At 40.2% G+C, this 27,919-nt stretch overlaps 1 protein-coding gene across 1 annotated transcript; it reads right to left on the reverse strand.

Moving 5' to 3' along the window:
- Positions 1–27,701, reverse strand: LOC108786082 (meprin A subunit beta-like). Its single transcript, XM_018555301.1, has 14 exons — positions 27,677–27,701; positions 25,329–25,372; positions 24,356–24,434; positions 22,883–23,000; positions 21,700–21,878; positions 18,644–18,862; positions 13,978–14,124; positions 13,549–13,764; positions 12,039–12,488; positions 8,192–8,371; positions 4,664–4,808; positions 3,245–3,314; positions 1,016–1,154; positions 1–14 (listed from the first exon to the last, which is right to left on the reverse strand). The coding sequence occupies exons 1-14, from the start codon at positions 27,699–27,701 to the stop codon at positions 1–3; spliced, it is 2,025 nt and encodes a 674-aa protein (XP_018410803.1).
- Between the last annotated feature and the right edge of the window lie 218 nt (positions 27,702–27,919).

Below are 27,919 nucleotides of genomic sequence, written 5' to 3' on the forward strand. Positions count from 1 at the left end.
TTAGGAATATTTTCCTTTGAAACAGAAAAAAATAACATTCATATATTGTTATGAGGTTGTGGTATCATTCTCTTTTAGAGTGATGTATCCCTAAGAACTTGAAATCAGAAGGTAGATTTAGGAGAGAGGTCAGATTGTGCCTGCCTATTTAATAGCCTATTAATGTCAAGCATTAAGCTGAAGATACACTTTGTAATCTGTACAATCTTCTTTAGATCTACCAAAGGTTAAGGAGTGTGAGAGCCTACCTCATTGGATATAAAAAAAAGGATTGGTTAGGTAGACTCTCACGTTTTATAGTTCTGGCAACTCTAAAGGATATTGTACAATTGTGTAATCAAATTGTAACTTGTATGCCCAACATAAATCAATCCTTACTCGGCATATTGAAGCTTGGGTGATTGGTGACCTAAAATGTAAGAAATAAACTTTTTTTTGAACATGAATATGTATTAAAAAAATCAATCTTTTTACTTTAAATTAGGGAAAATCCAAATTGAAAGTTTTTATTTACGTGAAATAATGCTAAACAAATCAGGAGATTTCAGTGAAATGCCATTTGCAATTTTGCCAAGTTGCACTGAAGACAATGGGAAGGTCAATATTAAGGTAGTTTTTGGTGGTTCTTAAGCGTGAAATTGCCTTTAAATTGCTCCTGATGGTTATGGTCAACTATCCTGCACCTGTTCTCGTGCAAGAAAAAGTTGTGACTTGCTCAGTGTTTTCTGTACTGAACTGTGGTACATGTCACAGCTATAGCAATGTATAATAATAATAATTATAATAGTGTGTGACTGTGGGGGGGACATTAGAGTGTAAGTTCCTCTGGTGTAGAGACCTGGGGTGGACTGAGGCTGGGGGGGGGCCCAGTAAGATTTTAACAGAGCATACCACATGTGAGTCGGCAGATGATAATATACAGCACACGCTCGAAGGGAGAAAATAGAAGCGAGCCCAGAAGCAGATGTTTAATTAACATAGCAGCGCTGAAGAATGAGGCGATTTGAAGCCTCACCTCTGTGGTGGACCAGGAGGGACGCGACAGGGACAAAAGAAGAAGAGCCCAGAAGTGTGGGGTGGGGGCAGGGGATGTGGTTTGTGCAAAAACTCTGAGTTTTTGCCACGGGTGACAGAATGTCTAGCTTCACCACTGTCTACAGTACATATAATCAAAATATTCAGAGAATCTGGAGAAATCTCTGTGCACAAGGGACAAGGCTGAAACGCAATACTAGATACTCGTGATCTTCGGGTCCTCAGATGGCACTGCATTAAAAACAGGCATGATTCTGTGGTGGACATCATCGCATGGGCTCAGGAATACTTCCAAAGCTTACATTTCTAACTTCCAAAGCTTACATCTCTGATGGTATGGAGGTGCATTAGTGTGTATGGAATGGGCAGCTTGCACATCTGGAAATGCAACGCCAATGCTGAAATATAAAGTATATCCAAGTTTTAGAACAGCATATGCTCCCATCCAGACAATGTCAGGGAAGGCCTTTTATGTTTCATCAGGACAATGCTAAGCCACACACTGCATCTATGACAACAGCATGTCTTCATAGTAGAAGAGTCTGGGTGCTTAACTGGCCTGCCTGCAGTCCAGAACTTTCACCAATTGAAAATATTTGGCACATCTTAAAATGTAAAATATGACAAAGACCCAGGGCTGTTGTGCAGTTAGAATCCTATATCAGGCAAGAATGGGACAACATTCCTCTCCCAAAGCTCCAGCAACTGATTTCATCAGTTCCCAGACATTTACAGAGTGTTGTTAAAAGAAAAGGGGAGGGTGCACCATGAAAAATATGGCCCTGTCCAACTTTTTTGAGACGTGTTGCTGCCTCAATTTCATAATTACCTTTTTTTTTTTTATTAAAATGGTAAATGTTTTCAGTTTAAACATTTGAAATGTTTTCTATTGTGAATAAAATATGGGTTTATGAGATTTGCAAATCATTGCATCATTGCATTATGTAGAATTCACAGAGCATCCCAACTTTTTTGGTATTGGGGTTGTATGTGGCGCCACCTGCAGGTCATTTTCAGCACTAACTGAAATAAATTTATCAGGATTCTAGGTTGGTGTGCAATGGGACATTCAGAACTTTTGCCTCTACGGAGATGCAAACAGCAATAAAACAGACAGAGGTTCTAACCCTTCCTCCGCACTGTCCAACACCAGACAAAAGGTTTTGGGTGGAGCTCCACTTCAATTTTTTATTTTATTTATACATTCCATGACCAGCAGTCAACTGACATACTGTTTTTGTAGATAGTCCTGTAAACAATTGTACTTTTACCACATTTAGCATTTCTGGAGATGTCTTTGAAATTCTGCTGACCCCTTGGTCTCCAATCTAATTAGATTTTTTTTGCTATTGTAGTGATTTTGTAATTGTATTGTACTTGGGAAAAGATCCCACAGAAGTCAGTAATAAATAAAGTAAAGTTTAATTCACTAATCACGATTATTTAAATAATTATTCTAATTTACCAAACACAATGTGCAAAAATGTAAATACAATTTTGGGTGAAAACGACCTTTAAAGTTCAGATTATTGGCAAGGTTTGTTAAATGTTAGTTGTTTCTGAGCAGTTGGTGAATTTATCAGAAGCAGAACTAAAAGAAAATGAAACATACTAACAAAGTATTACAACCCCAATCATATGTATCAGTGAAGTGAAATAAATGAATGAGTTGTGACATTGTAGTCTTTGCTAATGTTGAACTCCAGCCAAAACTTGCATTTTTGTGTATAGAGTAGATTACAACCGGGTCTTGTGTCTTGTTTTTTTTTTAGATACATTGTTATTGAGTTTTATTTTTCTTGACTTCTGTCATGTTTTTATTGCTGTCTGTGTTCAGGAGAATCGACCTCACTTCCTATTCTAGTATTTCTAGGGGAAGTGATGGTAAATAATAGATAGAAATACTGTAAAAACATATGCTCTTCTAACTTTTCCATTACTTCTGTGTCACCTGTGTCCCTGTGGGAGAGATTTGCTCTCACTTCCTGTTCCAATGACAGCACAGGATGTGAGTGAATAGCTCTCTAATGGGGACAAAGTAGTAAAAAACAAACTTTATTAAAAAAATACAAATAAAAGTTGCCTCAGGAGTATCTTTATTTTTTGTTTTATGATGATAGCTCACATTCATCAACTGTTGTTATACTATATTCACAAGGGTGACCATAAACAGAGAGAGTAGTGCACATAGAGAAGACATAGTCCCCACATTGCCTTTGTTCTTGACTTCCTTTTCACATCTGTCACCTACATACCACAGATCTCCAGACGTTTTGCACCTGTAGAGTAAAAAGGTTTTTCAGTAAATCTGTGATACAAATATGTGTATGTTCAACACAGAGAGAAACGCAGACAGCCTGGATTTGAACATTTCCAAGGAGCACATTAAATACTTTATAGTGTATGTCCAGTCACGCCTATTTTTTTCATTTTAGATAGCGTGGAGAAAGATTAAAACCCTTTTTGGATTTTACTGCTATCCAGGGCTCTGGTGAGATCTGTGCCATCAGGCTTTGAGCTTGTGTCGATGGCGTCACTCATCACCTCTATAATCATTAAGAATTCATTGACAGGCACATTTAACCTGCAGTTGACCTCCTTCTGACCTGCATTTGACTTGCTTCATGTGGGCTTTGCATTCCCATAGACTTGTATGCAGTGACATAACAATACAGACCATGCAGCTGCTATAATGCCTGGGGATGAAAAGTGCCCCATCAAGGGGGGCTGTTGAAGCTATTAAACCAGTTTAGCTCTCATAGCTGTACACTAACTCTGGAGGAGGCTTAAGATACAAATGTAATACATACTTAACAGTGGCTTAGTGATTAGCACTTCTCCCTTGTACTACTGGGGGTCCCCGGTTTGCATCCTGGTGAGGACACTATCTGAATGGAGTTTGCATGTTCTCCCTGTGCTTGTATAAGTTTCTGCTCACACTCCAAAGACATGCTGGTAGGTTAATTGGCCCTAATATGCGTGATAGGGACCTTAGATTGTATGCTCCTTGAGGGTGAATGTGCAATATGAATTGTGCAATTCAAAATGTATTACAAAAATATCAATTTTGAGGCCTAATATGTGTATTTTAACATGTGTGCAAAACATGCAATAACGGCTCTGGCAACAAATGGTTTAATTTATTCTTTAGAACCGGCTGCGTAGAACTGATGTATCACATACACTCCAGTCCAATCTTTGAATAAAGCTGTCCAGGACTTTGCCTTGGTGACCACTGGCACCAGTCCTGAAACTAAATCTGAAACTGAAGAAAAATCAAAACTTCCCTCCCTTTGGAGTTCCCTGCTGTGTGCACAGGACAGGACGTGAATGTAAATTTCCCCAATGTAACACAGAAGGTAAAACAAACCAAGACAGCAGTTTTAACCATTCCATACCTTATCTAAAATTAAAAAAAATAATTGTCTATAAAAAATACTTTAAATAACAAACCAAGATATTTCCTCACTGAAAATACAATTTGTTTTTCCATTTGCATCTTACAGTGCTGGGTCTTAAAAACATATTGCCTGTGACAGGTTCTCTTTAGCCTCTACACATGCTAAATCTGTTGCATCATTGTGTATGTCCACCCTTAGGCAATTCATGTCTGCGTGTACGTTTTTACCTGCACACTGATTGTAGATTTTCTACAACACAGATTCCATCATTCAAACAGATATTTTGTCTGCACAGTACAGGCACATTGGGTGGTGGAGTTGTAAGAGGTGGAGGTGTTGGCGTTGGTTGTATCTTTGTTAGCTGGGAATTATCTGGAGAAAAAAAGAAGAGACAATAGGTTTCTCTGTCTGTTGGGGGTGTTAGTAAATAATGAAACGTGTATAATCTGATCATCAGCAATAATACAGAGTTAATTGAGGATATTGTAATCGGGGAGACATTGGGTAACAGTGATCACAAGGTGATTGCTTTTAATATTGGGTGCAAGAAAGGGAAGGGGGATGGGCGTACGAGAAGCCTAAACTTCAGGAAGGCTAACTTTGATAAACTATGCAACATAGTAGGTGAAATCAAATGGGAAAACTTATTTGATAAACTAAACTTTGACCAAAAGTGGGACTGTTTCAAGAACAAATTAAAAAATGCTATTACCAGGTGTATACCGCTGGGTAACAAAAGTAGAAGATCAAAAACAAAACCAATATGGCTAAATACAACGGTAAAACAACACATTAAGGGAAAAAAGTAGCATTTAGTAAGTATAAAACAGAGGGGACAGTATTGGCATTCCAAAACTACAAAGAATGTAACAAAAGATGTAAACTGGTAGTCCGGGCAGCTAAAATTGATTGTGAGAAATATATCGCCGAAGTTAGGAAAAAGAACCCCAAAATTTTTTATCAGTACATAAACAGTAAATAGGGGAGAAAGGAACAGATAGGCCCAATAAAGGACATAAATGGGACGTTAATCACAAACGACAGGGAGAGGGCCGAGGCGCTAAATACTTTCTTCTCGTCTGTATTCACCAAGGAAAAATACGGGTTTAATGTACAGGATAAAACACAAAATTTAACAAGAAATATACTGGAGTGGTTGACTGAAACTGGGATACAACATAGGCTTAAACTACTAAATGCAAATAAAGCATTAGGACCTGATAATCTACATCCCAAAGTACTCAAGGAAATGAACAAGGAGATAACAAGACCATTTTCCTTATTTTTAAGGAATCCATAATGGCTGGTAGAGTGCCAAGCGACTGGCGAAGAGCTAATGTGGTACCTATATTAAAAAAAGGGTCAAAATGCCAACCGGGGAACTATAGACCAGTTAGTCTAACATGCATAGTATGTAAACTGTTAGAGGGAAGGATTAAGGACCGCTTAGTGGAATTCGTCCGGGATCATAGTATAATAAGTGATGTACAACACGGATTTAGGAAGGATCGTTCTTGCCAGACCAACCTGCTGACCTTTTACGAAGAGGTGAGTAGAGATCTGGATGGAGGGAGGCCGGTGGACGTAGTATATCTGGACTTTTCCAAAGCATTTGATACGGTGCCACATAAACGCTTGTTATACGAGTTAAGGGCTATGGGCATAGATGAATTAGTGTGCACTTGGATAGAAAACTGGCTACGAGAACATGCACAAAGAGTATCAGTTAATGGCACCTTTTCAGACTGGGCGGAGGTCATGAGTGGCGTACCCCAGGGTTCTGTGCGGGTGTCCCATGCTTTTTAATCTATTTATTAATGATATCGGGGAGGGAGTGAGTAGCTATGTCTCAGTGTTTGCTGATGATACGAAAATTGGAAGGGTAATAGACACGGATTTAGACATTATAACATTACAGGAGGCCCTGGATAAACTCGGGGAGTGGGCAGTGTATGGCAGATGAAATTAAATGTCGATAAATGTAAGGTAATGCCCCTTAGAGTTAAAAATAGGCAAATGGACTATACACTTAAGGGTGTGCCACTAGGGAAGTCGGAAACGGAGAAGGATTTGGGGGTCATTATAGACCGCAGATTGAAGAACAGCTCGCAGTGGCAGACTGCTGTAAACAAAGCAAGCAGAGTCCTGTCTTGCATTAAGAAAGGAATGTATTGCAGGGACAAGTCTATAATTTTGCCACTTTACAGATCACTGGTTCGGCCACATCTGGAGTATGCGGTCCAGTTTTGGTCACCGATACTCAGGAAGGATGTCCTTGAGCTGGAAAAAGTCCAGAGGAGGGCAACCAAGCTTATTAAGGGTTTCGAGGACCTGAACTATGAAACAAGGTTGTTAAAATTAAATATGTTCTCTTTGGAGGTTAGGAGATTAAGGTAGGGACATGATTTTCCTGAATAAACTATTCAAGGGCGACAGCAACATTATTAACAAACTGTTTACGGTCAGCTCAGTAACAAAGACCAGAGGGCACAACCAAAAATTGGTGGAGATTTTTTTTCATCGTACAGGGCGCAAGGGGTTCTTCACAGTTAGAGCGTTTAAGGTCTGGAACTCACTGCCGCAGGAAGTGATCTCAGCTAAGAGTGTGGAATCATTCAAGAAACTCTTGGACGCGTTCCTCGTAGACCATAATATACAGGGGTACAGGTACGCCTAAGAGCAAAATCACACATGTACTAATACACACGCACACACCTTCTTAAACATAAATGCACACACACAATAGGTTGGACTTGATGGACTTATGTCTTTATTCAACCTCAAATACTATGTAACTATGTAACTAAAGGACAAACACGATATAATCAAACACAGTGTATTGCATGTTACTTGAAATACATTTACAGGGTATCAGGTGCGTCCGCGGGCGAGCAGCACAGAGGGAACCCGCTGGCAGGAAGCAGCCGGAAGGGTCCGAAGGCAAGGTAACCAGGGGGCAATCCAAAGAGGTAGTCGAGGGTAATCCGAGGTCGAGGCAGGCAGCAGAGGGTCAGAAACGATAGGCGGTCCAAGGTCGGTACACAGGAGGTCCCCAGAGGGTTCAGGAAACAGGCAACAAGGCACATAGGAAGGGAGCTTCGTATGTCACACCATGAGGTGGAATAACTCAGCAATAAGCCAGAGCTCAGGCCAGGTTTTTATAGCCAGGGGAGTTAGGACCACCCCCCCGGTCACCGAGGCAACCAGGAGGCTTCCTTCCTCGGGAACCAATGGCAGGCGAGAGAGATGGAAGGTGTGTACAGGGAACCTCCCCCAGCAAGGCTCACACCTGATGCCTAATGGAGCAGGAGTGCTACACACGTGCCCCCGGGGATGCGCGCGCAGCCTGCGTACCGCGCATGCGCACCCGCTGTGCGACTCGAGCATGCGTAGCCGCAACCCGGGCACCAGGAGTTCTGCCAAGCTGAGGGGAGTTCTGCCGTGCCCGTGGCCCCCGAGCAGGGACAACACCCCCTGCTTCCTGACACAGGGTGAGGAAGCTGAACATAGACCTAGACATACACCAACAATTTGTGGAAAGGCGTTCTGGGCCTTTCATTGTTAGTTCAGTGTTAGTTTACACTTATAGCAACATCAACTCAAAATCCATTCCTCCACTATAATGTCAAGATTGCCAGATAGAAAGGCCAATCCCAGATAGGGAATGTCACTTGGAACCACATCAGCTCAAGGCTTTATCGATTTCAATTTTCTAAACATCTGTACTAATTACAAAGTGATAATTTGTGACATACCTTCCATGGATATGAGAATAAAAGCATCTCCTCCTTTTAGGAAGTCTCTTCTGTAAAGCCATTCTTCAGCTGTAAACATGAACTGCCCATACCCTCCAGTCCGTCTGTAATTGGTTCCATTTGGGAATGATGAGAGACCTCCTACCAATGCAGGGTTATCCCATAACAATTTGTTGGAATCTGAAAGCAGACACAGTTATTTGTTAACATCTGTAATCTTCCTACTCTTTACCATTTTGAGGTATTGTTATGTGGGGATTATTTTTCTAGATATGCATGTAAGAGACACCAGAACTATATAAGTAATCTTGCCAATATGTCAGAATTGTTTAAATTTTTTTTATATTTTATGTATATTTATAACACAGGGTCAGCCCTATATGCTCATTACATTTGAAAGTTCTACTTCCTGCTTTGCGGTACTAATTAAAGTGACATTACAGGATACATTTTCCACCCAATGTTAGAGTAAGGACTTACCTTAAATGATGCCTCTTGAGCTGTTCATCTTCTTCTTTCCAGCAGTGTTTAGCAATTCCTCCAGCGATGGTGCGGGTCTCTGGTCCAGCGCTGACTCCTCTGTGCTAGCTGGCACTTCCTGTCCCACGGTGTCTGCATGCGGGTGCACGCCGCTCCATAGACTTACCTTTTGTCTCTCCTTGTATCCCGGCCGTAGATCTGAACTGCGCATCTGCCCGCCCCAAGATCCTATGCGGCCGCCCAAGACTCTTCAGATGTTCGGACGGAACCGTGCGGTGAAGACACAAGTAAGTTTAAACCTGTTTGAAAAGTTTTAAAAACATTTTTTTGCATATATCTATTGCTTGCTAGCCGTAGATACATGCAAAAAACGCTGAGGGTTCAATAACCCTTTAATAGTTGTGCTCTCTGTTCTTCCTCACAATGCAAGACTAGGAGTCCAAGAAACAATGCACTTCCTCTGCAGCTAATATCTTACCTCAACAGCTGTTGAAGTGCTATTTATATTAAAGTCAAAAGGTTGGCAAGCTATTATAAATGTTGATTAAATCACGTCAATTTCAATTATGCTATCACACTGTTGGAAAACTCTCTTAAGCTGATATTAAACTTAAAGGAGAACTATGAGGTGAGTGCTTTTCACTCACCTCATAGTTCTAGCTGACCTGTGTCAATGAAACTGTCACAGGTCGGCTCAGTAGATCGGGAGGTGAGCGAACACATACCGGCGTTCGCTCACCTCTTGATCCTGTCACGGCTTTCTGCCATGACAGTGGGGGGGCTGGATTCCCCCCTCCCCGCTCCGATCCGCCAGCGCTGACTGGCGGAACAGACGGGGGAGGGGGCTGGTACAGCTGGCTCTGCCTCTAGATAGGCAGAGCCAGCTGTCAGTCACGCAGCTGGGCGGATCCAGACATAATTGTCGGGATCCGCTTCAGCTGCGGCGTCTTAGTATACTGCGAGCAGCAGCTCACGGTATACTGCGGTGTCTCAGTATACCACGAGCTACAGCTCGTGGTATACTGAGCCTAGGGTGACGGGAAGACACTAGTTTGTGTCCTCCTGTTACCCTAAGGAGAACTATGGGGAAAAAAACGTAACCCCATAGTTCTCCTTTAAAAGGTTTTTACGTTATCTCACATGCAGATGAAATCACTTACAATGGATTCTGCACCTTGACCTGCCTGTGGAATCAGCTGTTCCCTTGTGCACTGGTCCTGAGATTCCATTTTAGGGTGGGTCCTTTCCCTTTCAGGGTCCTTTGGAGCCACCCTTGTGTGTGCTAGTAAGCAGTGTGAGTCTCCACAAACAGGCACAACAAGGCAAGCAACTTCCCTGCTCACTGCTCAACCCTCTTCCCTCCTCTCTTCTCCATGCTAGTAGATGAACAGCTGTTGGAGACTTCTGTGCTGTCCCTTGTAATCTTGTACTCAACAGGGAATTCTGGGAAGCTGAGAGAGTTGGAGCTATTCAGAAACATGATGACTGTAAGTGCTTGGGCAAAAATGTAAAGAAATACTTTGCTGCACAATGCATATTTGGTTTTGATCTGGATTTATTATTGAAAAAAAGTTTGAGAGTTTAATACTACTTTAAAGCAGAATTCTTGAAGTCTATATATGTACTGAAGATAAAATGTACTTCCCTTCACAAAGGGGTTACTGTTCCATACCTTTGGACTGAGCAAAGCATCAGCGAGTGATTCAACTGGAGAGGTATTTCAAGGGAATTTATACATATCGCCAGATACACAGCTAAAGTAATTTTTCATTAAATTGAGGTGGATATCAGAACCCCACTGTGCAGGGGTGGAGGAGATATGCAGAATAGTTTTGAGAATTTCTTATTTTGTGGATTTTATGACAACAGCAGTTGTTACAGTTGTAAAACACACGCTGAGCACTGTTCAGTTTCTCTAATTTATAACCTGACATTTTGGAACCAAATATTTTAATATAACTGCTGGATGGAATAAAAGGATTTTTGGAGTTTCATATGACCTTGTAACTTTACAGCTTTGGCTAAATTTGTGTATTGTTTGTTACAAGAGCAGAGGTTCTTTCTGGTTTCATTTTACAATATAATACTAAATACTCTACAAAAGTACACTGGGGGCATTTATCAAGGCTTATGTTTACATCCAGTAAACATAAGCAACAAATGATCCAGTCATAAAATGCTACTGATTTACCATTTTAGCAAAACTCTTTTAATGGTACATATAACAGATGTAGTCAAATTAGTGGGCTGTCCTAAAACGACAGTTGTGAACATACGTGCTGACTGATGTGAAATTGCCCTCAATGTAGCAACACAATCCTCATGGCTTGGTTTTTGCTGGGATAGGGAGCTTGCAGTTACAAATGTCATCTGCATCTACTATTACAGCCATGGTCATAAAATATAAGCGTTCTTTATAAAAGCCAATTTATTTTAATACTAATTTCTGTCCATCAAACACAATAACACAATGGATCTGGGAAAGCTTGAGTAACTGTGAAAAGTAGAGTTGGCTCAGTCTGGGCCCATATTATTAAGGTACAAGGAAACGAAGGGGGTTAACTCGTTAAAAGGTAACAAGTCAGTAGCGGTCAACTGAGGGATCCGGACAAGCAGCTAATATGCAAAAAAGTTTAAATTTATTAGAAAAATTCATAGAAACAACATACAATAAAGAATTGACATCACCTATTCGTATTTTTAGTTGTCTCTTAGTTTTGCCTACATAGAGTTTATGACATGGACATTCGATTGCATATACGACCTTGCTAGAATTGCAGTTATTAAAACTCACGATTTTAAAGATCACGGATCGGTCTAAATAAGCCAATATGCAAACCTGAATTAGGGCGTACAATTAGTCGGATCTCCAGGTAGGAACACCAATCCCTTTTTTCCCATATTATTAAGGTACCTTATGAATTAACAAGCGTTGGCGTTCATTCACATATAATGTCATATCATTGAAATATAAGGATGCAGGTAGCATTTAGGATTTCCATCAAATAACTTAAATAGCAAAATGCAGATTAACACACCTCAAACACAACATACAGACACTAGGCCACTCATTAGAGTAAGCAAGGCTTACTGAAAACAGCGTATGGCATTTTGTTACTTCTTTCAATGCAGCATAATGCATGGACAACAGAAAATATTTAGTTCACTCCAATTAAATACATTGCAGTGCTTGTGTCTGGTGTAAAAAAGCTCCTAGTGTCACTTCTCTGAAGTGCCATTAGACAGGAGATTTTGTTAGTGTGTTCACATATAATGGAGGTGCATTGTGGTGTGCTCTAAGTAGTGTATTGCAGTATAATGTGCAATACCACAATGCACAAAGGTGATTCATCTGTAGGATTCTAACCTGATAATTCATTTGGGTCTGTTGTAATACTCTTCATGTTCGATGTTCTCTGCTGAATGTTAGGGTTTTGGTCCATGAACTCTACTGTAGCTTGCCTCCAAGGACAGGGCCATTGGAGGGTCCGATCATTCTCTCCAGTTATCAGATATAGGTATGCAGCAAGGTTATATGGTGAATATCGAGTAGCATACGACCATAGCCCAATCTGATAAGCATAGCCATCATTAGAGTAGTATGGAGGGCTCATTACAAAATCCTTAGTGAAATTATGACTGAAGTTTCTGATGTGCCAAACATTTTGAGGACACCGAGTTTCAGACAAGTTGATGTCATCAATAGAGATGCCCCCAGCAGAATTTCCACCTCCTTTTACTCCTTGGAACACAAATCTAAACTTGTTTGTTGTATTTATTGAAGAAAAATGAGGCTTCCAGTAATCAGCGGGTTTGCCTGTAAAACAGTCAACATTTTGCAGTTAATATAATGTACATATGGTGGGCTGGGTACATTAAAAATACAATGGGGGGGAATTTATCAGAACTGGAGCAGACACAATCTGGACAAGATTTGCACTGCAGCCAATCAGCTTCTCTCTCTCTCGTTTTCAAATCTTACCTGGGCAAACTGAAGAGATGCTAATTGGTTGCCATGGGTAACTGCTCTAGATTCTGTTTGCTCTAGTTTTGATAAATTCCTCTCAATGTGTCAATCAGTATTTTTAATTTGATCATATTGCTCACTTGTCTACCAAGTCTTCTGGAAATTCAGACATTTTAATGCCTGGGACTAAATGGACAAGCAGGACAACATTGTCCAAGGCTCTGAGGCTGCATAATATCATTGTAGAAAGATTCTGTCTGCATAATGGATGAGGGAAGATTTTCATTAAGGGACCTCTATTTATTAGGCACATATTGCACGGTGACAGCCAATGCATTGTCACTGTGCAGGGAGCCCTACAGCAAGCTATAGCAGTTTACTGTATCGCTTCTTCTCCTCTCTTCCCCTTTTCAGGAAGTAAGAAGTCCAGGCAGCAAAGCTGCAGAGAGCTGTCCACTCATTCTAGTCCATCTGGCACTCATCAGACGGAACCTGTTAATTGCTCTTTCCTCCTCCCCTCTGCTCTGCTATGCAGAGGGAAGTGGCAGCTTCTCCCAGCTTAGTCTTCCTCTTGTCAGTGTCTGTACACACATTTATCAGAGGGAGTCAGCTCAATGTGCAGATCTGTACCTGGTCAGACAAGGCACAGATCTGCGGCTAATGTCTGCACTACATTCTAGTGCAGAGATTAGTTTATAGGGCACAGAAACTGACACATTCCTGTGATACATCAGAGTTTGCAATATTTGGGCATTTGGCACACATATTGCAAATCATCTTCAACATATGTGAACTACATTGATGATCTGGTACACGTCGATTACTAAAAAAAAAAAAAAAGGTGTGTAAACAATAGTTATGTCCTGTATATATATGAACATTACAAGTGCCCATTTAATTTCTTCCTTACCAGATACAGAGTCTACAAATTTCAGAATGCCATTGGGGTACAAAGTTGTGTATTCTTTAATCCAAAATTGGAGCTGGTCACTTTCACTACCACTGTGATAGTAGAAGAATTCCAGACACTGGTATCCCCTCTTTGGGTAGAACAATCTGCTTTCAAGTCTAGCATGACTCCCATTGTTACCAGTGCTAGTGCTGAAGTGCATGAAGTTTCCAGTGTCTGATAGTTTATCTGAGGAAAAACAAGTTAAACATGAGCTCTGGTTTATATAATACAGTGACACAAAAGAGATGTATTCAGTTAGTGCAAAAACCCACGGTGCCGTCCAGTCACCTGATTTAGTAAAAGTCTGAACATATGTAAACTGCTGGAAATATATTTAAATTCTGGGTAAAGTTTCTTTCTTAAATTGACCCGGTCACAGAGAATTACCTTTTCCTAGGAATGTATGATCAGAACCTGGACCACTTGGAACTTTAGTAACACGCTGCCAATCAGAAGTATTACTTGAACTCTGCAGCATACCACAAATGTCATCACGTTCAAAGCTGCATGAATCCAGGAAGGTAAGAGAGGATGCTGTACAATACAAAAGTAATGATGTCATAAATTAGACAAGTTGATTGAAGATCATCAAAATTCATTATCATCCATTTATTTATAAATGGCACAAACAAGAAAGGAAAAAACAAATCAGAGACAGGTGTGACTTCACATATACAGTTTGATAGCATTTAATAAAAAATGTAATGGTGTGGTGTTTTCCTGGACTGCCATACATAACACTATATACATTTGTAATAATAATCAGACCACGTATTGGAAACCAAACAACAAATCTAAATCAAACTAAAGTTGATTGGTAGGGATGAGGTTAGGTACAGAACAAACCTGGTCTTAACCTGAGCTCCTCCTATGGTGGAAGGAAGCTCATTTCGCTGCCACCTATTCAGCTGCAGCTGGGGATTTTCTCCTCCTGCACACGCACGTAAGCAAAGGTGGTGTCATTGACCCTATATGGTCATCTGGATATATTTGGTCAATGACATTGACATTGGCCATGTGGCCATATAAATTGGCACTACTGGGTTTGGGGGAGCTCAGGTTAAGACTTGCCATACGCCTTACAATTATCTGCAGATTTTCTGTGGTCAGATAGAAAAGGTGCAACAGATTCCTCCATCTACACTTAACTGTGTGGATGGAGTAATCTCAACCTGGGCCAATCTGTTGCACTTTTTCCATCTGACCACAGAAAATCTGCAGATAATTGTAAGGCTGGGCACACACCTTACAACCATCGCAAGACTTTTGTCTTGCAATGGTTGTAAGGTACTTAAAAAAACGTACGATCTGCCTATCTTGCATAGGCAGATCGTACTTGCGATGATCGCAAGCCACGCCCCCTGAGGGGCGGGCTTCCGATGACCGCAATGCCGAATGGGCAGTGTGCGCTTGCGCACACCGGCCCGTACGGCTGTTATCGTACGGACATGCCACAAACCCGCCGAACATCGTACGATGCTCGGCGGGTTTTCGAACATGTCCGTAAGTTTAAAGTCGTGCGACCGTACAGTAGTACAGGTCGCACGGCTTCCACACACCTTACCATAATCGTACGATCGCGGGATTTCCCGCGATTATCGTAAGGTGTGTGGGGACCTTAAGGCGTATGGGCACCTTAAGACTGGGCTCGGTCCAAACCTGAGCTCATGCTTATTGATTGCTTACAAAAATACCTTCCATCTGGAGAATCTCCACAACCAACACTTTGATTTCTACACACTGTACATGGTGAATGTAGAGTTGCATGGAAGTGGGTGTCTTTGTGGTTGAATTACTAAAGGAATAGAAAGTGTTCACTTTGCTAAGTTGGTGTTTATTTACCTTAGTAAATAGTTTGAAACATCCAATTATGTGCAGGCAAAAATCCTGCATTTTTAATTTCCCATGCACATGACTGGGTATTCAAAGCGAACGCAGCTTCACTTTCTTCAGTAAGCCAAGTTAACACTCTGTGGCCTCAGCACTTCATGGAACTTTTATTTTTTATTTTCTTTAAAATATATATATTTTTTTTATTTTCCTATTTTTTGTAAAAAATTTTAAATGATTTTGAAATTTTTTTTTTCTAATAATTTAATTTTGTTTCTATTCTGCTCACTACCTCAGAGGCAGCGAGCAGAATAGCTGAGCCGTATGCCGGTCGGTGGCATTCGACTATTCACTCACTGCCAGTCGCCCGCTGTGAGAATAGGAACGAATGGCAGCGAGTGAGCTGTTGGAGCTTCGGCTCAGCTGATCCAGATGTTGGATCCGCTGAGACGAACTCCTTCTGCAGAGCATGTTCGGCTGGCTGAAGGCAGCCGATGTACGGCTGATTCCAGCCATACAAGGCTGAAGTGAATAGCCGAACAGCGTTCGGCTCACTTCACTTCGGCTCGGTTATACACTCGGCTGCCCCTTAATCCCCTGGTGTTGGCTGACAACACAGCATTTTTTAGTGGTGTCAGTACTCCCCAGTGTTCTTTAGCTAAATTACTCAATGACTCCCACTGTCTACATCTCCAAAGCACAGGCACCAAATGAGTGCACTGGACAGCTCTGAATTTCTTACAAGATCAACAGGGATTTGTGTATTTATAAAACAGATAAAACAAAATGCTTTCAATAATATATTTTTCGGGCTATAAGGGAGTGACTAAGAGAGGGTGATTGTTAGTGTGTACATACACTTTTTAGATTTTAAATGATTACATTGTTTTAGATGTAATGTAGCTTGTTAGCCAGTGGAGGGAACCAAAATCCATTTAACTACAAAGAAAAGATTAAAAGATTGGATAGTATTCTGTTTGGTTGTAGCATAAAATGTTTATCTGATTTTCTTTTGAAATTAGCACCTTTACCTTTTTTTTTGATTAAAATACATTTTTAATCTGATCACACTTTGGACTCAACTAAGCAAAACAGCAAATTTGGCAAATTAAATAACATATTCCATATTCAGTCAATAATTCGGAACTAATCATATGGAACAAACGATGTTATGATGTGGTGTGCTCATTAATTAGTCAGAAACACAGTAGAGTCTTCTTAAACAGAAGGAGGGGAAATTATCAAAACTGGAGCAGACAAAATCTGGAGCAGTTGCCCATGGCAACCAATCAGCTTCTCCCTTCAGTTTGTACAGTTGAGATTTGAAAATGAAAGAGAGAAGCTGATTGGTTGCCATGCACAGCTGCTCCAGTTTTTGTCTGCTCCAGTTTGGATAAATTTCGTTCAAGGTATTTGCAGTTTTCACTTCCATCACAGATCTAAAAAACAAAGGGGTTTAATAAGCAATTTCGGATAGTGGGAAAGAGTCATGTAAATTATTATTTTATGTTGCTGTGGGCAACTGCACATAGTAGAGATACAACCCGCATATTAGAGAAACATTTATTTCAAACTGCATGCAGCTATTTCAGGCTAGTTGACCTTTCAACCATGGCTTTTATGGAGTAGGGCTTATGGACCGACACAATGGAACAACTGGATATGAGTGAGGTGTTTGATCTAATGTAACAAATTGATGTGTGTGCCCATCATACATTTGTTCTTACTTAAAGGCCTGGAAATCTTACTTAGTATCTTACTACTGACATTCAACTACAATAGGACAACTGTCCAAGGTGTTGTCATGAGCCAATACCGGCACTAGACACAATAAAATAAAGTGATACTATAGCCCAAAGTATTCCAGAATGGACCAGCAGGGCCCAGGGAAAAGTTCAGTTTAAAAAAATGACAGATTATATATTTTCTATTATTCTTTGCCTTGGTCCTAGGGTTTCAGGTGAGAGGATCTTTTTCCACTCAGCAGGTCTAGCAGAATTGGAGCATTGCAAATAACTTTTAAATTAAGAAGGTGCAGGGATGATCAACTCAGTCAGGTATATTCACACTGCGATTTTCAATTAACAAAAATGTCACCATAAAAAGCATTGATTTGACCTTGTCCTTTGAACTATAAGGTCAGACTAGCATCTTTTCCCCACTTTCACACACATTCACATCATTGAGCAAGTGACATAGACATCTACAAACAAAATACCAGGGATTGTGTGCACACTTTTGACTCTGCAGGGGCTCCAAAGGACCCTTCTAGGGAAAGGAGACACCCGCAACCAGGAAAACGGGGGCAGCACTTGGAATCAACCAAACATAGAGTAAAGGGAAACTTTATAAAAGGGAACATAAGCATCTCCTCTAATGAAATGTATATAATAATAGGGTTTAATATCACTTTAAAGCCTATTTCAACCCAAAAACATTGTTAGTTGTGGTGGCTGCTTTAGATGTCTTCTTTTCTGGCTCTTTTTCCTTTATTTTTGGCTGGTAATTCTTGTAATTGTCTTGTAATTAACACTTTCTTCCTCTAGGTGGCTACATGCACTCATTCACTGTAGGGTGTAGGGTGCCACCCAGACTTGACTAGAAATATGTCTGCCTTTGTTAATCTTGATTACATGGAGGGTGGGGGAGAGATGAAAGATAATATTTCTATATTCAGTTTACAGGAAGCGACAAGGACACTGTATTTCTATATTTTTAGGGTGAACAGGAACTTTCTGTACTTGCTAAGATGTTCTTAGCCTGAAAAACTAAAATAAATGTACCTCACCATACTATATCTAAGGACCTGTGAGCTAAAATAGAATACTTTTTTGTTCCTAGGTTTAGCTATGCTTTATAGTAAACCTGTAAGCCATTTAAAATTAAAGGCCCTACCTAACAGCCAACACCACAAGATGCCTATTAATATATGTGCAAACCACAAGAGCCTCTTCTCTGTGCCTCTGTGAAACTAGTTTAACCTTGTCACTAGGAGCCTAACTTTCCTAAGTTCAGAGTTGAGCTCCAACAACTTCCATCCCCCTGTCTATTCAGCGTGCACCAGTGGACCACCAAGGTACTCTCATTGGACAAAGGAGTGGTGGAGCTCAGCCCTGAAGTCAGAAAAGTCAGTCTACTAGCTTGGGCATCATTTTTACTTTCAAATGTTTAAATTTGCTGACAGGTTTATTATATATTTTATCGACTCTAAGTAAGAACTTACAGCAGTTATACAGTCTGTTTAACTTCAACACATCACTTTCACCAAAATCCATTTGGTTGCCGATTATATTATTGTACTGAGGATTCTTAGGTATAACTGTTGGCGCATTGTCAATCTGGAATGCGTTCTTGCTGTAATGCATTACAGAGGTGTAATCATAAGGAACATTTAGAGAGCTTACGGTTCTATCATCATAGGCTTGGAAATTATGTTCTTTGCCTAAAAATAAAACACAAAAAAACCCTAAAATTGTACAAAAAATTTAAACACATAAAATTACATTGTAAACACGGTTAAACAAAACAGAAAATATTTTGTTTATATTTAAATCTGGAATTAATATATCTGAAATGAATGATCATATGAATATATCAAAATGAGCAGTGGCATTAAGTTTGACGGATAAGGCACAGTTACAGATAAAAAAATATGTAAGAAATTTATATACATTATGGGGGAAATTTATAAAAACTGGAGCAAACTCTGGAGCAGTTGTGCATGGCGACCAATCAGCTTCTCTCTTCAGTTTGTTCAGTTAAGATTTAAAAATGAAAGAGAGAAGCTGATTTTTTTGCTATGGGCAACTGCTCCAGATTTTGTCTGCTCCAGTTTTGATAAATCCCCCTCTATCTGTATCTGAGTTTTATTTTTTTATACATAATAGTGGCTTTTCAGTGTAAATGCTCTCATCTGCTAGCTTCCTCAAAGTTTGTCTTGGTAAAAATATTAACTTTACAACATATTTAGGATTTAAGCTTTATGTTTTAATCTATATTTTTTTGTTTTGATTTTATAAGTATCCTGAAGTGAATCACCGGAGAAACCAAATCATGGCACCAAAGAACAGGCAGAAGCAGTGCCTTTAGAAGACTAACCCCCCAAAATATTGAAGACATGGGGTCAGCATAAAGCCAGGCATCTAGCATATTTAGCAGGAGGTCAGCAATGGCAATTTTTTTAAAGAAATGCTGCTAACTTTAAGACTATGTGGTAATCATTAATAGTGTTCTGCAACTCATATAGTCAACTCATGTGCACACGTGTATGGATGAAGACAAATTCAACATACTATCTGGCTTTATATTCATATAGACAAACTCAATTGATGTTATAGCTGTGCACAGACCATATATTGTCAGCAAAGCATCAAGTATAGGGAAAGACAATAGGATACATTTATTTTACTGAGAAATGGGGAGTGGCTATTATGTCTGTAGCACATATTTAGGTAACAAAGACCAGTTATGATGCTGCAGTGGTTGGTTTTCATAGAGAAAGCAGCTACCCTCACAGGGGCATTTCAACCTGTCACCTAGAGGGCCCTGTCACACCATGTCCAGACCAGATTTGCACGCGTTTCTGCAAACGTGGTGCGGTGTGTTTGTGATGCGTCTGTGACGCGTTAAAGTGCATTTTTTTGTGTTTTGGGGGGGTAATGTCATTATGCAAATTAATCTCTTCCTGCTCCATGTCATAGCTTCTGTTGCGTTCCGGTGTGGTGCAGTGCATTTGTGATGCGTTTGTGACTCGTTTCAGTGCAGGAAAAATGTGGCATGCAGCATTTTTTTTCCTGCACTGGAACAGACTGGACTGGTGAGAACAAAGCCCAAAAATCACATACAAATGTATTGGGATGCATTTTTGGTGCGGAAGAAAAATATCACGTAGCGCATCTGATCTGGACATGGTGTGAATGGGCCATGAGAGAGCCTGAGCACTTGGCTCTATGGAGAGAATCTTTGCAACAGCAGCTTATCTACATGCAAAATTCACTTTATGGGCTGTTAGCACTAGACAGGCGAGCCTTTATTATAGTGTGTTATCTTATATTGATGTGGACAAACTGTCTAACATTATTGCATGGTGGAAAACACTCAACATTAAAATTGTATTATCTTTCATGGTGTCATAAGCGCTGGGCGCTCCAAAAATGAAGGATGTCTTTACATCTAAGTGTGAGTGTTGCTAGGCGACTTAAAGGCTTTTATTTTGCACATTCGTATGTGCGTTTTTTTATAGCATTTTTATGCACTACTGGAAGCACAGGAGCAGAATTGAGCATTTTTGGCTCAATTTTTAAATGGGAGCGCCAAAAAATGTAAGCACTAAACAAAGGAAACAAATTTTTATGTTGTTTTTCAGATTTGGAGGCAAGGAGCCCTTGAATCAGAAACCGCCCACTAAAAACCACAAAACAAGTGCGCCGCCATTTTGGAGTATATCTTGGTGTACACCAAGATGGCGGCGCCTGCATATTCGAGTGCTACCATCTTGGTGTATACCAAGATGTACTTCAAAATGGCGGTGCGCATGCGCAGAACGCGCCGGCGCTCATTCAGCAGGTGACGTCACCATCATGTGACGTCATGCTCTCCCCCTCCAAGATGGTGACATACATGCGCAAGACATGCCGGCACCCAATATGTATTATATATGCTCGAATATAGTTTTAGAATATTCTGGCATATAATAAATTCATTATTTCAGATTCGGACGAACCGCCGACTCAACCGATTTTTGTTGATTTGCAGGTTCGTCTGAATCCGAATGCACATGTCTAGCAAGCACATGCTTTTCAAGCATTCTTCAAGTGCTCCCAAGTCAACTTTTCTGGGCTACAGTCATATTACTACAAGCGACACAATGCTTGGATGTGAACAGGGGAATTTAAAGCAATGAGATTCCTCTTGTTGAGCGTTGTTGTGCTTAGGAAATTGAGCTTTGAAATGCGTAGGTGGAAGTGGGGCCTGCGTGAGCTTCTTCTCAGGCAGAATCAAGCATATTTGGCCCCTAGACTCTAATTGAAGCACCTAAAAAACTCTTGTTTATGTGTTTTTTTTAGGTGCTCCCATATAAAAGTCTGTGTGGCTAGAAATACTCAGTCCTGCTTCTGTACTACAGCTTTACTGATGATGTAAGCACAATTAAGCTGGCTGTGGGCACTATGAGACCTGGCCTGTGGTATGAACATTAGATATATTTAGAGATGGCAAAAGAAAGGCTGCTGTCTCTACAATATATTGTTTCTATCTTTATTGGATATGATATCAGTTTACCAGGCTGGATTTTGTTCCACACAATGGTCACATAGTCATCGCGGTCAGATCGTGATTGCTCATGATGAAATCCCAAAGCATGGAGGAACTCATGTTGAACTGTTTCAACAATATCACATCCTGATCCAATAGAAAGCGGTTGTTTTCCCCACTCTTGGTTTCCAACATATGAATAGCATCTAAAATAAATAATAATATTAACACAATTGGCCTGATTTACTGACAATTGACAAGCAAAGCATTTCATACTAAATCTTTTAGGTATTTAGGAATCAATATACAGGTGAAACTCGAATAATTAGAATATCGTGCAAAAGTTAATTTATTTCACTAATGCAACTTAAAAGGTGAAACTAATATATGAGATAGACTCATTACATGCAAAGCAAGATAATTCAAGCCGTGATTTGTCATCATTGTGATGATTATAGCTTACAGCTCATGAAAACCCAGATCCACAATCTCAGAAAATTTTTGGCAGTGTGGGCAGGTGCCAAGTCCTGCTGGAAAATGAAGTCAGCATCCCCGTAGAGCTCATCTGCGGAAGAAAGCATGACGTGCTCCAAAATCTCCTGGTAGACGGCTAAGTTGCATTAGTGAAATAAATGAACTTTTGCACGATATTCTAATTTTCCGAGTTTCACCTGTAATGTATCATTCCCATGCATTTTTTTCTTTTTATAAGCAAAAATAGTAATTCCACCACATATTTACCGTTCCCTTTAATCAAATTCTGGCTTTAAGGGAAAAACTATGATGGGTTTGGGTCAATGTAATATTAATCATTCTTATTTTTACCCCTAGAGGCTTTTAAACTGCTTTCTAATATCTCTTTTTTTACTATATGGATACAATCTTTGTTTTACAAACAAACATTTAATACATGATACAGGATTACCCGAGCACAGTGGGTTAGCTAAAGAGACAGCACAACAGTAGCAGCCTGCTCTAAGGCTCACTTTATCTGACTGAATTCTAGGTAAGTGCCCTATGATAAGAAAATAGTCACTGTGGTATGTCAGGCACTTGTGTAGGTAAATTGCATGTTTGAGCTACTGAGCTGTGTAAAGAGCAGCCTTTTTCTACAAAGGAGCTCAGATAGCCTGTAAACATATGAAATATGCAGCACTAGTTACGAAGCCTATTACAGATCAAAGAATGTGTTTCTGTGTTTATTACATACCCATTATCTTTAAATACAGAAATATAGTTCTTTTCTCCAGCCCATGGCTTAAAATCAATGCATGTCTTCAGCCTGTAGCGCTCAAATGCTTTCAGTATGACACCCTTGGCATTAATTTCTACCATGGAAAAAATACACACAGGAGGTTATGTTTCATAAGCTGCGTCACTGCTAAATGTCATATCAAAGCATACAAACATATGTAATGTTGTGTCTATATCGGTACAGTAATGGCATCCTCCCTGTTATACAACTTTTACCGTTAAAGGAAACCTATAGTAAAAGTGATATTAAAGGCTACATTAGCAATATGTACTTTTGATATAAAGACTTGCAGTGTCCACTGCCTCTTCACCTTCAAAAATGTTCCTCTCCCTGTTTTAGCATGCTGGCTCACCTTCCAGTTCTAGGGTGGCTTCTATCCCTTGCAGGGTCCTCTGGAGCCACCTTTTCTGTGCACGTTTCTGGGATCAGGGTGACATGCTGATGCTCCCTCCTACACATGCACAGACAGCTGGAGATTACATCATGAAAAAAATATATAAACTGTATCTTTACGTTGAGGCAAGGCATGGTGGGATTTGTGGTCCTGCTGAATGAATCAGGGGAATAGTAGTGACACCATCTTTGTGTTCTTCCCAACAGGAAGTTCAGGGTAGTGGTGCACAGGACTGTAGGGATTACATAGTGATGAAAGTAATTGTTTAGAAATTGATTAGGAGGCAATAGTTTATTAGACTGTATTAAGCTAATGATTACTGATGGGTTGCTGTAAAAAAGGCTAAAATCAAAAGGTTTAACTTTGTGTAAAGGTTAAAGTTGGGTATTGGGTTAAATGTTAGGGGTTAAGTATTAAGCATTCATTTTGGGGAGTTAGAATAAATATTTTAAATACTTGGGGGAGGTCATGCGTTCATTTTTACTGCTTGGTTATGTATTAGGGAGCAAGTTACCGGACGTCTATGTGGTAGTGGGAGTTTAGATGTTAGGGATAGGCTTAGTTGGAGAGGTGCTTTGTTAGAATACACATTACTGTGTTTATAGCAACAACTTCTGTAGTACACAATTTTGGTCACTAGATGGCAGTGTTTATAAGTTATGTTATATATCTATAGTATAGTCTGTTGTATTGAATCAGGTAGAAAATAAAGTTGTGGCTTCCTTCCTGTTTTTCCGAGCCATGTGCAGCATGCATATCAGACTGTGTGCTTGTGTTTTTCTGTGAGGCTGTGCAAGAAGTTCCAACATGCTTGTTAATTACATTTGTTTTCTTCCGGTAGATGCCATTTTTGCATTACAGGGCATTTACTACCATCTGTTTCCAGTAGGGTGTTACACCAAATGAGTGCGGCATTTAGTAATTGGCTTTCCGTGTGGCAATGGCATTTACCAACAAGAAATTTCTCTCTGTGTGAAGTCATTTTTAAAGAGATGGTATTGAAATATAAGTAGAATTAATACTATAACACATACCAAGACTGTCTTCTAGGTAGTATGGGACTGTCCGTGGCCACCTGTATTTATCACCAATGATTGTGTTTCTTGCATTTTTCTATTAAAAGAAGATATGACATTTAGGGCCATATAAAAAATATGTCTATAATATAAGCACAACAGTGATAAAGTGTCACCAATCAGTTCTGAGCACACAGGGGGGAATTGGTGCATAGAATATGGAGCAGTTGCCCATAGTAACCAATCAGCTTCTCTCTTCAGTTTGTTCTTTAATCTTTGACAATTAAAAAGAGAGAAGCTGATTGGTTGTAATGGGCAACTGCTCCAGATTCTGTCTCCAGTTTTCATAAATCCCCCTTACTGTCTTCACTACTGCTTCATACATCTTATTTTTCATTTATAAAGTTATAAGCAGTGCTGCCGACACACAGAACTCATCAGTTTAAATTTGGAAATATTAATGTGATTATGTATCATTTTATATTACACAATGATACACTGAACATTATCATTGATCTAGTTCTTTCCTCCCTGGCCTGCCCCTTTCATTCATTGGATTTCAGTTCTTTCAATCATGCAGGTTCAGCATCACATGTGGGCATTGTAATGCAATCATTTGCATCAGGGCTGAGTCTCTTGAGAGAAGTACTGAGACAAGGTGTTGTCATTTTTCAGAAAGCTATGTACAGCACCCTGCTGGCCCCTCTCACCAACCATGATCTGCCTGCATTGTATAGAGAAGCAGAATGCTAGTCTGTGATATATGGAGACTTGTAAAGTTACTGTTAGGTCTGCTCTAATTTACTTTTATATGATTTACTGTTGTAGGGCATGCTTATTGGTTGGCAACATTGCTTTCAGTTAAATTTAAACTAATATCTATCTGTACTTAAATGAATGTAATTTACTTAATTTGCGGTAAATCACCTACTTAAAACTTCACAATAACAATACCTAATGCGCAAAACATATACAAAGATCAAGAACTCACCTGATCAGTTTTAATGTCTCCTTCAAACAGGTCCAAACCAGCAGCTGTAAGACAAAATCCCAAATAATAAGAGTGCATTTTCTTTAAAAACAACAAGAGGTTGGAGAAGACAAATATGTGAAAGGACAGCACATTTTCTGGTGTGCAAAATGTAAAGTCCTGGAATTAATGGATACTGATTAAATTGCATGCTACTAAGTGTTACCTAGTTATTGCTTCATATAGAACGCTCTTTTCTTGGGTCACAGATTATTATTAAAGTGAGCCTGTCAGTAATTCTAACACAGGAAAATTGTAATATCTGCTTTATATATATATGCATTGTGCTGGAGGTGGCACTGAGCAGTGCAGTGCAGGTTCCATTCCAGCCCCCAACAGTGCCTTGAAACTGCTTGTAGTACTCACCAGCCCATATCAGCTCTAAAGTTCCCATCCAACCTTAGACTTCCCCATATGTTTCCTAACACTGACACAGACATCAGTCATCAATTATGATCAATTCTGGGGCATTTCCTATTGCTGATCACTGATAGCAGGGAGTTTATTTCTTCCTTTTGACAACTACCACCAGAACATTCTTCATCCCAATGACCATCACTACCAGGGCATTCTTTCTCCCACTAACCATCACTACCAGGGCATTCTTCTTCACAATGACCATCACTAGCAGGACATTCTTTCTCCCACTGACCATCACTACCAGGGCATTCTTCCTCACAATGACCATTCACTACCAGAGCATTCTTTCTTCCACTGACCATCACTACCAGGGCATTCTTCCTCACAATGACCATCACTAGCAGGGCATTCTTCCTCCCATGGACCTCTGACATTGTGGCATTTTTTTCCCACTTACACCCTGGCATTTTTTGCCTTCCTCCGAGGTAGTGAGCAGAATAATAAAATGTAAACAAAAGAAAAAAAATGATACAGTGTGGGGTCTCCATCTCAAACCATACCTGACCCTTTAGGTCTGGTAGGAATGTTAGAAGGGTCCCCAGTTTTTATAAAATGCATGGGGTACCCCCAAAGTCATACCATGCCCTTTAGGTCTGGTAGGAATTTTATGGAGGAACCCCACTCCCATAAATAGGGGAAAAAAACATGGAGTTCCTGCTAAAATTGTAATAACTGCTTTATATATATATGCAGTATGCTGGGGGTGGCACTGAGCCCATGGAACCTGGAGAGCTGTCCCCCAGATTCCAGGACCCTCTGCACAGTGGCTGACAGTGTACCGGTAATCACTCGCATGAGCGATGGGAGGGTAGGGGCCACTTGTACTACTTATAGAGCCAGCGAAGCAGCGTTATTTACCTCTTCCATAATGCCGCTGCCCGTGCTGCCGATGTCTAACTTCTGTGTCTGACCAGCTTCTCGCCTTCCTGTTTCATGCCACATGACAGGGAAAGGGAGGAGTCTCAGTATGCAGAAGTTAGACACAGACAACACGGGCAGCGGCATTTTGGAGGCCGTAAATATAGTTGTTAAGCGCGTCTTATGGTCAGATGCATCTTATGGAGCAAAAAATACGGTAATTTTAATTTTATTATTTTTTTACTTTTTTTTCACTTAACTTTATTACTATCACACAGGGGAAAACAATCCCCTATGTGATCATTTTTGAAGGTGACAGATGGAACCTGTCACCTCTAACACAGAACATCGAGCAACTTCATTGTGCTCGTTTCTGTGCTGCCTGTGACAGCTGAGGTAGGGGGCGCTGTGAGTACAGCACTCCTCTCTCACTGATCACAGAGAGCAGAGCGGAGAACGGATGTTCTCCATTCTGCTCCCTGCTCTGCTTCCCGCTCTCCATCCTGAGATGATTGCCGGGATCCCCCAGAAGAGTGGGGGAGCCCGAAAACCATGGCAGGGGTGGGGTGAAGGGAGGGGGGGGCTGGAGTCACAGACAAAATCGCTGCTCATTTTATACAAGTGATCTGATATCACTTGTACTAAATAAGCTCCCCCATTTTACATTTAGCTCTGCTAGCCCGCAGCAGGGCTAAATGTAAAAAAAACCTACCCGCCTGGCGCCCGGAACTGCATGTCCCATGTCCCGGGCGTCGGGCGATAGTAATTCCACACCCCTGTTGGCTGCATCCTTTTTTAAGGTCAGTGACTCACTACATAGTGAAGGTGACAGTTCTGGAGCTATTACATTTGAAAACAAGTTGGGAATTCGGATGCATATTTTTTTATCCTGGCAGGTTCACTTAAATGACTTTAACCTCTTATTGCAAGCAAAATGACTTTGTCCACTGTATACGGAATGACAGTATGTTTATATACTGTATATAAAATGAGAATACATATTTCATAAAATGGAAATAGTAAAAGCTTACCTTGATTTATGTCAAAAATATCCATATATTTTGGAAGGTGGGTGGCATTTCCTGTGTGGGGAAAATATGAATGTTTAAATTGTATATTAATGTAAAGGTTTTGACACATAAAACTAAAATAATCTGTAATAAATTTACACAAATTTAGCCAATGTTGATGAGTACTGGTAATGCCCAGTAAAATGATTAACTCCATCCATTATATATCTGAAATGAACATGGTAATCTTTATATGTTGAATGA

This window comes from Nanorana parkeri, unplaced genomic scaffold, assembly GCF_000935625.1.
Source record: "Nanorana parkeri isolate BGI_ZX_2015 unplaced genomic scaffold, ASM93562v1 scaffold191, whole genome shotgun sequence".
Lineage (NCBI taxonomy): Eukaryota > Metazoa > Chordata > Amphibia > Anura > Dicroglossidae > Nanorana > Nanorana parkeri.

What these genes read in the sequence shown, in the direction of transcription:
- LOC108786082 (XM_018555301.1), bottom strand. Translation starts at nt 27,701, where the DNA reads ATGGATATTTTTGACATAAATCAAG. An exon ending in CTACCTAGAAGACAGTCTTG is followed by an intron (nt 23,001 to 24,355) that starts GTATGTGTTATA and finishes TTTCCATGGTAG; the next exon opens with AAATTAATGCCAAGGGTGTC. An exon ending in TATTCTCATATCCATGGAAG is followed by an intron (nt 4,809 to 8,191) that starts GTATGTCACAAA and finishes TTTTTTCTCCAG; the next exon opens with ATAATTCCCAGCTAACAAAG.